General features: G+C 45.3%; 1 protein-coding gene across 1 annotated transcript; it reads left to right on the top strand.

Annotated features, from left to right (window-relative positions):
• Nucleotides 1-2,974: 2,974 nt before the first annotated feature.
• On the top strand, nucleotides 2,975-9,465 carry DSEL (dermatan sulfate epimerase like). The gene is made up of 2 exons (XM_083746867.1): nucleotides 2,975-3,816; nucleotides 4,642-9,465. Exon 2 carries the CDS (start codon nucleotides 5,560-5,562, stop codon nucleotides 9,217-9,219), a length of 3,660 nt encoding a protein of 1,219 aa, XP_083602993.1. The 5' UTR covers nucleotides 2,975-3,816; nucleotides 4,642-5,559; the 3' UTR covers nucleotides 9,220-9,465.
• The last annotated feature ends 5,797 nt before the right edge of the window (nucleotides 9,466-15,262 follow it).

The following is a 15,262-nucleotide window of genomic DNA, read 5'->3' as shown; positions in this document are numbered from 1 at the left end:
CTCTCCATGCCCCACTCCTCACATATTTACAATGGGAGATTTTAGGGCACTCCCAGAGAAAATGTGTTTATTGAACATTGATCCTGATTTGTTTTCCCAAAGCTTATGCGAAGGAAAGACAATGTCTGAGCTTTACTAAGCATTTGTTTTGATTTGTTCGCATCCCTCCTCGCTTCATCCCAATTCCCTTGCACATCTTCCCGTTAACCAGTCGATTATCCCACACTTATTAGTTCATTTTCCCACTGGCGGAGGAAGAGGGGTGCTGGGAGGCAGCACACCACCCCCGGCAGCGTGATCCCATTGGGGTTCCATTGCGGCTGCTGCCCCGCCCCCAGAACACACACTCTGCCCCCAGAACACACACCACACCCCCAGGACGCACACCAGCCCTGCCCCTGCCTGCTCTCCACCCCCACCCCCCCGTGCCAGAGCTTGAAGCTCCACCGCTGCATTTCCCCATCACTTTCTTAAATGCAAAAGATCCTTCAAAAAGAAAAAGTAGGCTTCTTGTGCCTGAGCTCTTTAATCCACTTTTAATTGTGCAAACCTAAATTTCCAGTATTCAAATGAACCCTTCCTACAAAAAGGGAGCGCTGTAGCCAGCTAACTCCTACTCAGAGTAGACCGACTGAAATTAGCAGGCCTAAATTAGTCATGTCCATTAATTTCAAAGGGTCTACTCTGAGTAGGTCTAACAATGGATACAGTATTAACAGTCTGAAGGTAACCTTTACGTTATAACTTCCTTTCCTTCTGGTACAAACAAGGAGCTATCTGTACTTTAAATTATATTGCTCTTTGCTGCCCTTCTGTTTCCTTTTAAGGTTTTGAACCTGACTGTTCCCCCGTTGTACAGTTTTTGTCCTTGATATTAAGAACTGAAAGCGGCATTATTATCTTCTTCCCATCTTTTTCTCTCCCCTCAGGTCTTTGAAACCCTTTCAAGCTATTTTCTGCTCTTGAAACCGTTAGGTTTGACTGCTAGGGCTCCCTTTACACAGTGACTCACAAACACCACTGTCACCCAATGAAGGGTGCTGGACGGAAAGTCAGCAACTCTACCAGCTGCCAGTTAGCTTCCAAACTCCAGTCAAGGCACTGGTGTTCACATTCAAAGCCTTGCAGAGCCTCCAGGCCACATATGTGAGGGAAGCCTTCCTCAATCTGGTGCCATGCAATACATTGTTTTGCCATATATTGTTTTGCAATACAACTCCCATTATCCCCAGTCAGCATGGCTAATTGTCAGGTTGCTGAGAGTTGTAGTTTAAAGATCTGGAGGGCACCAGGTTGGGGAAGGCTGTGTGACAGATGCAGGGTTGAGTTCCCATCCTGCATTACATAGCTGATACCTCAGTCTTGGAGCCTTCACTATGGGACGTTGGGTCAGATGAGCTGCAAGAAGCAAGACCGCACTGTGAATCCCAAAAGGCTGTGGAATGATGTGTTTGATGTTGTGAGAGGTTCTTACTTTTCCCTCAAGGGGGCTCTAAAACAGGGGTGGGAAACCCCAGACCCGGGGACCAAATATTCCTCCCTGGCCTCTGGCCCTTGGGATTCTCCTCTAGCCACACCCCATTACTACTCTCCCTGCTTTGAACTCCCCTTGAGGATCTCTGGAAATACTTCTTGCTTGTCTCAGTGGAGGAAAATGTGTGCAGAAACTAGCCTCCCATCCAAAGGTAAGATTTACATTTGTTTCTCTGCTCAGTTCCCACTTTTACCTCTGAGCCGCCCCCCCCCCCCACCGGCATGTGAGCCCCAGAAGGTTGAAGGGAATGTGGCCTCTGATTTCAGTACCACAGGTTCATTTTTCTCCAATTACTAGCTGCGTATAAGTAACCCTTTGCCATGAGATTTGACAACTGCCGCTAGCTTAGATGAGTTGTAAATGGGATTAGACAAATACATGGGTGAGGGGTCAATCAGTGACTATGAGCCATGATGGCTCAATGCATCTTCCAGGTTCTGTAAAAGGTAAAGGACCCCTGGACGGTTAAGTCCAATCAAACATGACTATGGGGTTGCAGCGTTCATCTCGCTTTCAGACCGAGAGAGCAGGCGTTTGTCCACAGACAGATTTCCAGAACACCATGATGGAAGCCAGAGCGCACGGAAACACCATTTACTTTCCCACTGCAGCGGTACCTATTTATCTACTTGCACTGGCATGCTTTCGGACTCCTAGGTTGGCAGGAGCTGGGACAGGGCAACGGGAGCTCACCCGTCACGCAGATTCAAACCGTCAACCTTCTGATCAGCAAGCCCAAGAGGTTCAGTGGTTTAGACCACAGTGCCACCCTCTCTGTTCCATCTGCTGGGGGGCGGGGCGGGGAGAATGTGAAGTAGGGTCAGCCCTACCATTAGAACAAGTGACACAGAGGCCACCAAATGAAAGAGCAGCAATCATTTCAGTAATTACGACGACATAAGAACATATTAAGTTCCCTCAAAGAGTCAGGTCATTGGTCCATCTTGCTCAGTAGTATCAGGGTTCATCCACCCTGATGAAGACTGCTGAAGAACTCAAAAGCTGGTCCCTCAAACCATTATTGCTGAAATGTGGCTTTTGCATTGCTCCCCTTCCCCATATGGACCAACACAGCAACTTTTGCTTCTTAAATTTGCTCTGCATTCTTGGTTAGGATGCTGCTGACGATGCAGATTTGGCGATAGGACACCTCGGAATTTCCTAAGCATTGTATTTCCACTTAACCCTGGAGAGGCTGTTAAATCTCAGCCTGCATAAACAGTCGGGAAGGGCTTTTAGATCAAAGCAATAACCCCTCTCGACTCGCTCGCTCGCACCTTTTCTCACCCTCCTAACACCTCTGATCCCATTTCCCATGTCTTGCCCCCAGCCACCTTCCTTTCCTCCCCTGAGCTTGCACGAGCTGAGCTCAGGGCAGGCTAAGGGCAGCGGCTTCAGCGTCTGGCGCGGAGCATGTGTGCGCGGCCTCTGCACATGCTCAGTGGGAAGGGGGCGCCCAGCAGGCGTTACAAAGCCGAGCTGAAAATGAGCACATTCCTGCTCTGGCGAAGGCAGCGGCAAGACCCGCCCTCGCTCCGCCTGGCTTGAGAGATTTGCTGCCGCCGCCGCCGCCGCCTCGGCTCTTGCTGCTTTCTCGGCTGCCTGAACTGCCGACCGCAGCGGCGGAGCTGAGCAAAGGAGCCAGACGCCGGTGCCGCCGCCGCCAGCCAGCAGCCGGAGCGGGAAGGAGCGCGGCGGAGTCCCAGCCGGAGAAGCCTCCGGCGGAGTCTTCCCTGGGTCGAGCAGCACCCCCCGTCCGGGGATCGCCGCGGCGGGAGTCAAGTTCTTTGCAGGAGTTGCATCTGGAAGACGGTTCCAGGCTGCTGGTGGCGATTCCTCGAGAAAAAGGAAGAGAAGAGTCCCTTTCTCTGCATGCAGGACCACTTTTTCTCTTGGTTGACACTGGCTGCCTTCTTCCCCATTTGGAAAGTCGTTTCGGAGCTGGCTTGATGGAAGTTCGAACTCAGACGTAGTAGCAGCATCATTGCACTTTTTTTTTTTCTTTTTTGGAGGGGGGGGGGGAGAGAGCAAAGGATGGGAACGGAAGAAATGACAGTCGGCACCCAGGTTTGGGGACAGAGCCTTTCGATGGGCAGCTGAAGTTCAGGCTTCGCTACTTAAACGAAACCGAGCGAATGCAAATCGAGCTAGAAGACGAGGGGAGAAGAAGAGAAAGGAGCGATGTGGCAACCGGATTGTTCTACTCCTGTTTCCCCTTGATATACTGGCATAATTGCTGATGGGATACGACCCCCGACCCCCAAAGTAGGCTGCTTTTTAAGGTACGTCTTTCTTAAAAACGTTTGTTAAACAATGTAAAGGGAGAACATGAGATCTTTTCCTCTCTCTCTCTCTCTCTCTCTCTCTCTCTTTGGTTCTGTACGGCCGACCTCCTGTTGGCGATGACTTCTAAATATTTGCAGCTGTTGGCAAAGAAAAACTTGTTCTAACTTCTTCAGCCCGGAGACATGTATTTTGGGGGTATACTAATTGGCTCATAGCGCCCTCTGGTGACTTGCAAGGGACTATCTCGATTAGTAAGTCACAGGTGAAGAGAGGACGGGGGCACATTTTTTTGCAGCGAAATGCAAAATGTACACAGTTATGCACAACGATTGCATGGCGGGATTTTTTTAATTGTAAAGTTTGCCTTTGAAAAAGAAAAAGCGTTTGTGTTGCAGGTTGCAGTGTACAGAGACATGAATGGGTGTCTTAATTGTAGAACAGCTTGGTGTTAAAACAACAACAACAACTTTTGTTAGTTCTGTTATGTTTGAAGATGACAGGCAAATAGCAGTCCAGATTGTGCTTTTGAAGGAAGGCTATTTTGCTTAACTAGTAAAATAGCGCTTTACTAAATGAAGTATTACATCAATTTATGAGATTTTCTGAATACTGAACAGTTATTCAGTTAGAAGTAAAATATATTAAAAAGTAGATTTTAAAAACAGTTAAAAAGTTAACATCATATTACTTCTGACATGAATATGTAGAAAAACTATTTACAGTCAGATGATCTTTAAAAAACAAAACCAGTAGTTGGCTATCATATGAACACTTTTCTTGTACATTTTGAAGGACACATGTTTGTCTGTTTGTTTTAACAGAGGAGATCAACATGCAAAGCGAACAGATTCCAGAGCCAGCTATCTGTGCATCCCATTTCGTATTTTTAATTTGGCTTTGTGATGAGGCAATAGAACTAATTGAAACTCAGAGACAGGGTCTGGCTTCACAGACTGATGAGGACCTGAAGATAATGAAAGGAGACATGAAAGCAGCGAGTCTGTTAGACGATCATCAAACCCAACAGAGTTTTCACAACTGGAGGTTAGCAAGTGCAAGAAGGATGGCAGCTCTGCCAAAATTGGCCAATGGAGACGTTTTGCTGAGTATCCCTTCCCCACCAAAATAAAGGACAAACTGCAGATGTGTGTGAACTAGGAGAGAATGGGACAGAAGAGGGCAACTTGAACTCATTAGTTCATATCTTTGGCACTAAATTCAATTTGTTTCCTCATTTGCTGTACATGTATTGTATCAGTGCCATCCTATCATAACAGAAGAAATCAATGATTTATTTTTTTTTAAAAAAAAAACAAAACTAAATATGAACATTTCCACGAGTAACACCCTGGATGTGTTTTTCTTCATGGTTCAATAGGCATCCTTTCTGCCATCAAATTTACTTGTTAGTCTGATGTACATGGAAGCTAGTGAAAGATTTCATTGTTTTTAGCCCTCTGGGCAAAAAAACACTTTTCAGCGTGGCCAAAGGGTTTCTCGTCTAAGCGCCTGCACGCCAGCATTTTTCCAGTGCTGTATCAACTGATCACTTCAGCTCAGAACTGTGTGTACCTAGTAGCACAAGGTCCCCTCCACTACTGCCGCCTGGGTTTGCATAAAAAGCTTTCAAGTGTATTTTTCCCACGCTGGCGAGTCTGATTCATGTTTGAAATCTGAACAGTGGTTTTGTTTTTTTGAAAGAGGTGTATGCCCGAAGGGAGGAAACTGCCTAATGGATCATGGCTCTAATGTTTACAGGACATTCCTTATTTCTAGCCTTAGTGATGTTGGCAGCCTCCACTTTTGAAGAGTCTGTAAGCAATTACTCTGACTGGGTGACTTTTACAGAGGATGTGGATCCGTATGAGAAACAGAGGCTAGATGATTTCAGGACTAGTCAGAAGACGAAAAAGGCCGTGCTTCACCCAAGCTTATATTTTAGCGCTGAAGAGCTCCCAGCGCTGAGACAGAAATCTCACACCAGCCATCTCCACCTCTTCAGAGCCCTCAGAAATGCGGTGTCAGTGATGCTGTCCAGTCCATCGTACTACCTCCCTCCCCCCAAGCATGCTGATTTCGCTGCCAAGTGGAACGAGATATATGGGAACAATCTCCCTCCTTTAGCCTTTTACTGCCTCCTGTGCCCGGAAGATAAAGCTGCCTTTGATTTTGTGCTAGAATATATGGACAGAATGGCTGGATACAAAGACTGGCTGGTGGAGAATGCCCCAGGTGACGAAGTTCCTCTGGGCCACTCCTTAACAGGCTTTGCCACCGCTTTTGATTTTTTATATGCCTCATTGGATGATGTCAGAAGGCAAAAATACTTCGCCAAGATATGGGCTGTGACTGAGGAAATGTACGAGTATTCCAAAGTCCGTTCCTGGGGCAAGCAACTTCTTCATAACCACCAGGCCACTAACATGCTGGCATTGCTCATTGGAGCCCTGGTCACTGGAGGGGGCCTAGAGTCCCAAGCAAATGCCTGGAAACATGCCGTGGTGGACGTGATGGAGAAAACCATGTTTTTGCTCAACCACATTGTCGATGGCTCTTTGGACGAAGGCGTGGCTTACGGTAGCTACACCGCCAAATCGATCACTCAGTATATATTTCTGGCGCAGCGCCACTTTGGGATTAACAACCTCGAAAACCACTGGCTCAAAATGCACTTTTGGTTTTACTATGCCACCCTTCTGCCGGGCTTTCAGAGGACTGTCGGCATAGCCGATTCAAATTACAATTGGTTTTATGGCCCCGAAAGCCAGCTGGTTTTCCTGGATAGATTTGTGCTGAAGAGTGGGGTAGGCAATTGGCTTGCACAACAAATTAGAAAGCACCGCCCAAAGGATGGTCCAATGGTGCCCTCCACTGCCCAGAGGTGGAGCACGCTTCACACCGAGTACATATGGTACGACCCAGGGTTAACTCCCCACCCTCCACCTGATTACGGCACTCCTAAAATGCATGTGTTCCCTAACTGGGGGGTAGTTACGTACGGAGCAGGTTTGCCAAACGCTCAGACAAATACCTTTGTTTCTTTTAAATCTGGGAAGCTGGGTGGCCGTGCTGTCTATGACATAGTCCATTTTCAGCCCTATTCTTGGATTGATGGGTGGCGAAGCTTCAACCCAGGCCATGAACATCCAGATCAGAACTCTTTTACCTTTGCTCCTAATGGGCAGGTGTTTGTCTCCGAGGCCCTCTATGGCCCCAAGCTGAGCCACCTGAATAACGTCCTGGTGTTTGCTCCATCTCCCACAAGCCAGTGCAATCAGCCTTGGGAGGGTCAGCTTGGGGAATGCACACAGTGGCTTAAGTGGACTGGGGATGAAGTTGGGGAAGCTGCTGGTGAGATCATTACATCGTCTCAGCACGAGGAGATGATGTTTGTGAGCGGTGAGGCAGCGCCTGCCTACTCATCAGCAATGAAGCTGAAAAGTGTGTACCGTTCTCTGCTCCTGCTGAATCCTCAAATGTTGCTAGTGGTGGACCATGTGGAGAAAGAGGAGGACTCTCCCATTGACTCCATCAGTGCCTTTTTTCATAACCTTGATATTGACTTTAAATACGTACCATATAAATTTATGAGCAAATATAATGGAGCCATGATGGACGTCTGGGATGCCCACTATAAAATGTTTTGGTTTGACCATCATGGGAATAGCCCTGTCGCTAGGATACAAGAGGCAGAGCAGGCGGCCGAATTCAAAAAGCGCTGGACTCAGTTTGTAAATGTCACTTTCTCTGCAAAGACCACTGTAGCAAGGATTGCCTACATTTTCTATGGGCCGTACGTCAATATTTCTAGCTGTAGGTTTGTTGACGATGCCCGATCAGGGTATCAGATTTCTCTCAATGTCAACAACACAGAAACAGTTCTCTCTGTCGTTACAGACTATCTAAATCTGAGGACAAGGTTCAGCTATTTAGGCTTTGGTGGCTACGCCAAGGTAGCCACTCAGGGAAAGGTGACGAGGTTTGGCCTGGGCACCGAAACTGTAGCAAAAGAGGCACCCAGTAACAGGATCGCTTTCCCCTTTGGATTTAAAGTGAATGTCATTGCAGGGTTGATCTTAGGGATTAGCTTGGCTTTGCTGGCCTTCCAGTGGCACTTTTACATTTCCTTCAGCAGACTCTTGCGTTGGATCCTCATCCTGGTCATCACGTTGTGGTTTGTCGAGCTGGTTGATGTGTGGAGCTCTTGCACTCAGCCCATCTGCGGAAAGTGGAGCAGCGACGCAATGAGTGCGGAGCACAGCACAGCGAAGGACCAGGCACACCCTGTGAGTTTGCCTGATGTGGTCATTACCTCCCTGCCCAGCTCAGGTGCGGAAATCCTGAAGCAGCTGTTCTTCAACAGCAGTGACTTCCTATACATCAGGATCCCTTCAGGCTACCTTGACGTCCCCGAAGCTGAGTTTGAGATCGACTCCTTCGTCGATGCCTGCGAGTGGAAGGCGTCCGATGTTCGGAGCGGCCGTTTCCGGCTCTTCCAGGGCTGGCTGCATTCCCTAGTCAAAGATACGAAACTCCACCTTCAGAATATCCATTTACATGAAACCAGCAGAAGTAAGTCCGCGCAGCATCCTGCTGCCAGACAAGACAAAAAGCGGCGGCCCAGAAAAAGAGAATCCATAGCAGAGCAAAGAAGCCGATTGAGAGGGAGTTCAGAGAAAGATGCTGATTACATTAGGGAGCTCAGGAGACACATAGCCTCTTATCCCAATGCACGCCCCGTGCTTAGCTTGAGCAGTGGGAGCTGGACATTAAAGCTGCCTTTCTTTCAAGAAATCATAGGCCCTTCCTTGAGAGCGCTCTATGTAGTACGAGACCCCCGGGCATGGATCTACTCAGTACTGCACAAAAGCCAGCCGAGCCTTTACTCCTTGAGGAAGGTTCCCCAGCGCTTAGCGATGCTGTTTAAAGCAGAGGGCAGGAAAGAAAAGTGTAGTTTAAATGCAGGCTATGCTTTTGAATATGAATCGCTGAGGGAGGAACTCTCCGATTCAAATTCAAACGCTGTCTCTGTGATGTCCCATTTGTGGCTGGCAAACACAGCGGCAGCCCTGAGACTCAATGGGGATTTGCTGCCGGAGAATTACCGGCTACTCAAGTTTGAAGACCTAGTCAACTTCCCCCAGAAGGTGGCCGAATCCATCTATGCCTTTCTGGGCATCCCTCTGTCTCCCGCTAGCTTAAACCAAATCCTATTTGCCACATCCACCAACCTTTTCTACCTTCCTTACGAAGGAGAGGTCTCCCCGGCCAGCATCCAGACTTGGCGACGTGAGATGCCTCGCGAGGAAATTAAGCAGATTGAGGACATCTGTTTGACTCTAATGGACCGCTTAGGCTATCCAAAGTTTACCGATTTAGAAGCTGCGGGTCAGCGGTAGTTTGCACTAAGGATCCCCAGGCTCTTCAATTTGTAGATAAGAATCCAAAAAGCTGGTTTATTCTTGTAAAATGTCTGTACAGTCTGTTACACTTGCAGAGAGAGAGATTATTTTAAAGGAAATGAGATATTTGGTCTGGTGAGCTTCCCCACCCTCCCTTTTCCTTCCTAAACAACAACAACAACGAGAAAAAGCCCCCTCGCAATTACTTTTGCTGCCTTTGAAAATAAAGCTGTGTGAATCTTTGCATTTGTTTCCAGATGGGGACTGACTATAGCTCAGAGGATGGGTAATAGGATCAGGGCCTTACATTCCTTGGCTCTTGGCATGAATCCCAGCCGGGCAGGAAGTTGCCAAGTGTCACTGCCATCTGCTGGTTATTTGGTGGCCAGTGTTGGGAGGAGGTTGGGCTCAGCCCTAGTTTTCAATGAACAACTGTTTGTATTGCAAAGCAGACTTGGCGTTTGGCAGCAGTGATCTCCCATGGGCTGGATTTACTGACATGTTATGTCTGCTTTTAACTACCCCAGCGGTGCTGAGAAGCCATAAAGTCAACCTAACCAGCCAGTTAAACTGTGTTTTATGATTGCCTGACATCACTGAAGTGACAGAAAACAGATCACACACACACACACTGGCACAATCTTGGCATCCTATTGGCAGCCTTAGCAAAGAGACCAAGACCCAAACTGACATGGAAGCATATTAATACTATTCCATGTGTTTCTTCCATTCCTCAGCAGTAAGGAATCTGAGTCTGTAAGGTAATTTCAGGATAGCGGTTCCTACTGTTACTGTGCTGTGAGTAAATAATTCATAGTCAGAAGTAATGATAAATATACACACAGAGCCCATTTTTGTGATTGTCTTTCTGACATGGGCGTCTTCTGTTTTATCTGGATTACATCTGCACAAAATCTTCTCCATCTCAGCATCTTGAAACCAAGTCGGGCGTGCAGAATCAGTTGCCTGAAAAATAAGGTACATACAGATGGGGAGAACCATGGCCAGATTAAGCAGTAACTGGGGCTGTGCCAACAATGCCCATCTTGGTTTTGCTTTTCTCAGGGATGGGGAATCAGATGTTGCTGGACTACAACTCCCACCATCCCTGACCAATTCCCAAGTTAGCTGGGGCTGATGAGAGTTGAAGCCTGAAAACACCAGGAGGGTCAAAGGTTTCCTATCCCTTTGCTGTGCTAATAGGTACTAGACCAATGCAGGTACACAGTTAAATTAGACTCACCTTTCTTCTCTCTCCACAAGTTCTTTCCACACAATCTACATGCAACAGTTTCAATGAACCTACTTGGGAGTGTGGACGTGTGTAGCGTGCATCGGGTGTTCACAGGGGCATAGTATAACTTGTGGGCTTTGCATTAAGTTCCACCTCTCTGTTGGGAACAATGGAGAAAATGTATGGTGTTGCGTTACAATATTTGATGCCCTTCTCATTGAAATGTATTTATTTATCCATTCGTTGTTAATGATGTGGTAATAGGATGTATATCACAGTTTTATCTATATCCTACAAACTGGAGAATAGCTCCACAGACTTTTAACACAATGACTTCAGTGTAAAATTGCCTAAGGCCGATTCCTCCTTTTCCTAAAAAGTTTTCTTTTTAATGCCAGATTTAAGGGTCGAGATGGCTGTGGTAGCATCTTCATGTGGCAGGAAGAGAGTAAATGCCACTTTCATCAGCTGGAACAGATTCAAGAGAATATTTTAACACCCCAGTTCTTAAATCACAGAGATAAATACTTGCTCAAGGAGTGGGAACATGTGTAACACTACCCTGATTTCTCAGGGCCCCTTACTCTTGACTTCTGGATTAAGTTTGCTGATATAACGGGGCTTACCTTTCAGATTGCCAACTCGACGAAGCAGGGACTAGGTTGGTTTTAAAATCATTTTTTAATTTCTAAACAGCCCCAAGCACATACTAGGCACTTTCTAAATAATAAATAAATAATCTAAATAATAAATCACAGTGGTGACTAACAGCCATGGGCATAGGCAGGATTTTTATTAGGGGGAACAGGCCTTTTAGACAATCCCAACATGTCTAATCAGAAGTAAGTGTCATTGAATTCAGTGGGGTTTATGGCCAGAGAAGTGGGATTAGGATTGCAGGCTCACTTGCAAGTAAATTTGTCTAGGATTGTGGCTTTACTACAATTAATTTGTAAAGAATGCTGGGATGACCTTATGCTTTCTCATTTCATAGGTTTATTTTCCACCTGTGTGTCAAATTCCGGTTAATGATGAATGATATTTAATCCATTTCCAAAATCTGTTTGCATTTTCATGTATAGAAAACCAGTTCCATCATTCCTTGAATTGCACTGAAAATATATATATTTAAAGGCAGCCACTCTCTTCCACACTATTCTACCCCCTATCCAAGTAGCAGGCAGTTCTCCCTCTCTCCGCCTTTAAAATGGAATGTATTCTCCTGATCTCTTGCTTCACATTCTCTGCAGAAGCATGCCTATTGTAAATGTCTGCGGATGTGTGTGCCAAGCTCTAGCTATCAGAGACGCCTGTTTCTTACTCCTTTTCTGTCTAGCATTTCCTTACAAATGAAGTTGCTATGAAATATGTTTCATCTTCTTTGTTTGAACCAGAATCGGAGTTTGGTGCCACAGTGTTGAAATGTGCCAGATGAGTAATTGCCTTTCATTTGGGTGACAAAAAATTAGCTGATGTCAAGAGATTTAATGAATTTGTCTCCTCACACTGTTAGGAAATTCTCCTGGTGATCCTGAATGCTTTGCTGTGATGTCCTCTCCCCCCACCCTTCCTGTCCTCCACTAACATGTTGCAACATTCTGTGATCTCTCATTCTGACCTAGATAAAAGTAGCTCATTCCCAGCCGTTCATTATTATGTCAAAATGTGCCTCTAGCCTGATAGAGCTGTTGATATGTTGCAGTTTCACTGAGCGTAACTTGGCTGTCACTTGTCCTGGATTAGAAGAGGGACTGGCAGCTCTCTTTCTCTTTCCCAAGCTGTCCTCTGGCTAGGTAGACTGTCACATGCTAAAGGAAATGGCAAAGTGTATTAATGTGCACTGATGTGTCAGTGAAACCTTGGATCATCACTTTCGTTCATGCCGGGCTGTTTCTCTCTCTCCCTCTCCTGCCATCCTAGTATCAAACATATGCAAAATGAGGTGGTTCTTTTTTCTTTCTTTCTTTAAGACATTGCCAAAATGAATCTTCACTCTTCAAACTGCTCGGCTGACTTCCAGTGCCTTGTTCAAGGATCAGGGTTTAACACAAAGAATTTCCTTTCAGTGAAGATTTGAGAGAAACCAGCAAAATGGCTGGTCTCTGATAATACTTTCAACACCGCTGATGGTAGGAAATTGAGAGTTCAGTGAAGCTAGGGAGACAGTGTTGCGTGCCATTCTTCAAACAAGAAAGGGTTTGTAATGCATGTCCTTGATATGGTGATCGCGAAAATATTCACCTTGATGAGAAAATACCAATAATTGTAGCTTCTCATTCCACAGAGTAAGCACATTGAAACATGGGACAAATAGAACACTGGAATGAAATTTGAAAGTAGCTTTTATTTTTGCTTCAGCTTTACAGCATTCACTCTGAGCATCGACGGGAATGCTGTTGTACTTGTCTCCTGCTTGTGGGCTTCCTCTGGGCACCTGGTTGAGCAGCGTGAGAACAGAATGCTGGACTGGAGAGACCTTTTAGTCTGAGCCCAGCAGGCTCTTCTTATGTGTTTCTATGGCATAACTGATATATGATCCCATACAGCACCCAGCTCATCAGGGCAGCTCCAGGCACACCCTGGCCTCTTGGTAATGTGAAAGGACTATCTCAAACAAACAAAATGACTTATTCCCCCCCCCTAGATATGTTTTGCATACTCTGGTGTACTAAAGTGGAAAACTGGGAGCCAATGCAGTGACTTCTCAGAGTGTATTTGTGCCTGTGTGTGACAGAAAGAGTTCTAATATATGTGTATTGTAACTTCTCCAACGAACCATCACTGAAATGAACAAGGGCTATGCTCTTGGGGAGTCCTTGGCCCTGTCACTGCAGAATTCCCCAGTGCCGCTTGCCTGTAATACTGACCTACCAAAGTGGCCTACCAAATGCAGACCACTTTATATTATGAACCGCCTTCTTTTGGAACAGCACCCCACAGGTTTGTTGTACAGAGATGCTGCATTTGAAATGGCTGAAAGGCACAGTGTAGCCTGAGTATCCATTACCTACCTAAGTCATTAGCTCCGTGCATGGTGTACATACATATTTTTGTGTAATTTCCTGCTGGTCAGTAAATATTCCCAGGGGTGGGCAGAAAGGAAGCTTGTACTGCAACTGCAGTGATATATAATGAAGGAAAATCGCTGTTTTGAAAACCACAAATGGGGAAAGTTCGATTTGTAGGCAACATTGTTAAATTACACTCCACAAATGGGCCACACGGTGCCTTTGCAACAGAAACAATGACGGTGGAATCAAGCTGGAATACTTATTTGCTTGGGAAAGAGGAAGGAAACATGAATGTATTCTTCTTCTTCTTTGGCGAGCACTCATAGCCAAGTAAGATTGTCTTCCATAAACATGGTTTTAACAGTGAGTCTGTAAGTGACTGTGGGGGCCAATTCTGGATCCACACGTCCTTCCGCTTTGGGGGGGGGGTTATTAATCACAAGGCGGTAGCTAATAGTGGAGGAAAATGGAAACAGGGTTTTACTTAAAAAAGATTTTAGTATTTGCAATAAATATTCCTTAAATGACTTCTAATTCTGTTCAGAGCTAATACTTCTGTACCCTAAAAATGTTTGTGTATAAAGGAAGAACATTAGTTTTTCAACCAGATGGTACAAAGAAGCAGAATCTGATAATGGTGGGATGCATTCCATGGTTCATATTTTAAAATCCCCCCGCCCCCCCCCCCTGTGGTGTATATTGGTGTAGGGCTTGGGAGGGAGGGAAGTAAGATGTCAGCTGGGATTCTGGTGCTCATGCCTGATCTTGAATAGCTGCTCTCATTTGTTGTCTCCTCTCCCTCTTATTTTTCTTGCATGCCTGAGGAAAGGAAAGGAAGTACGAAACAGCCATGTATTATAGCATATTTGAAAAATACAAGTGTTTTAAAATATGATTTTGATTTTACTTTTAAAATTAAATGGCATGTTTGATTTTGAAATATGTGTAAGTCACATAGGTGTACCGCAAATGTCCGATTTCCCTTCTTAGAAGTCTCTCCTTAGAAATGACACTAAATGCACTTTATTCTGCATGAGGCTTCTATTTTGTTTCTGTGTTGCATGCTATGGGATTGGCAATCAGGTTTTCTTCATCAATAATATTCTCCCTCTTATAGCAGAAAACATGAATTTGTTGGAAGAAAGTTCATGTTTTGTCAAAACAAGGGTTCATCAAGTGAACAATGATCTTCTAGACACTTTTGGAAAGCTTATCAGCAGGGCATGATGGCAACAGCTATTGCCTGTGACCTTTTCCCCTGCATCTGATTTTAAGGGTTATTTCAAAAAGACGGGTAGCCGTGTTGGTCTGCCATAGTCAAAACAAAAAAATTCCTTCTCATACCAAGAACTAACTTAGTTGGTCTTTAAGGTGCTACTGGAAGGAATTTTTTTGTTTCAAAAAGACGCATTATTTTGTTTTTCTTAATATGAAATTTCCATTTAATTATCATGGATAATAGATGGTGATAGAACTACCTTCCATTAGTTTGTCTAATAGTTTCTGAAAGTCAGTTACTTTTGTGGCAATCACTGTATTTTGTGATAGTTAATTTTTTTTTAGTTATTCAGTTCATGCTTGTAGTAATTGAGTGCTGTGTGTGTGTGTGTGTGTGTGTGTGTGTGTATGTGTGTACTGTGTGTGTTCATCCCAAGTGTGGTTTACAAAGGGTGGACGTGTGGCAAAAGAAACATATCTATGATCTTCCCACTTTGAAATACAGTATCATAAATGATGAGATCCCTTGGTTGTTTTAAAAAAGAAGCTGGAAGGTAAGGTTTATCTTTTTTTTTTA

This window comes from Podarcis gaigeae (genome assembly GCF_964106915.1).
Source record: "Podarcis gaigeae genome assembly, chromosome: 7".
Classification (NCBI taxonomy): domain Eukaryota; kingdom Metazoa; phylum Chordata; class Lepidosauria; order Squamata; family Lacertidae; genus Podarcis; species Podarcis gaigeae.
This window is presented reverse-complemented; position numbering and strand designations above follow the sequence as displayed.

Bases quoted from the DNA above. Each gene is read 5' to 3' on its own strand.
- DSEL (XM_083746867.1), top strand. From the start codon at position 5,560: ATGGCTCTAATGTTTACAGGACATTCCTTATTTCTAGCCTTAGTGATG.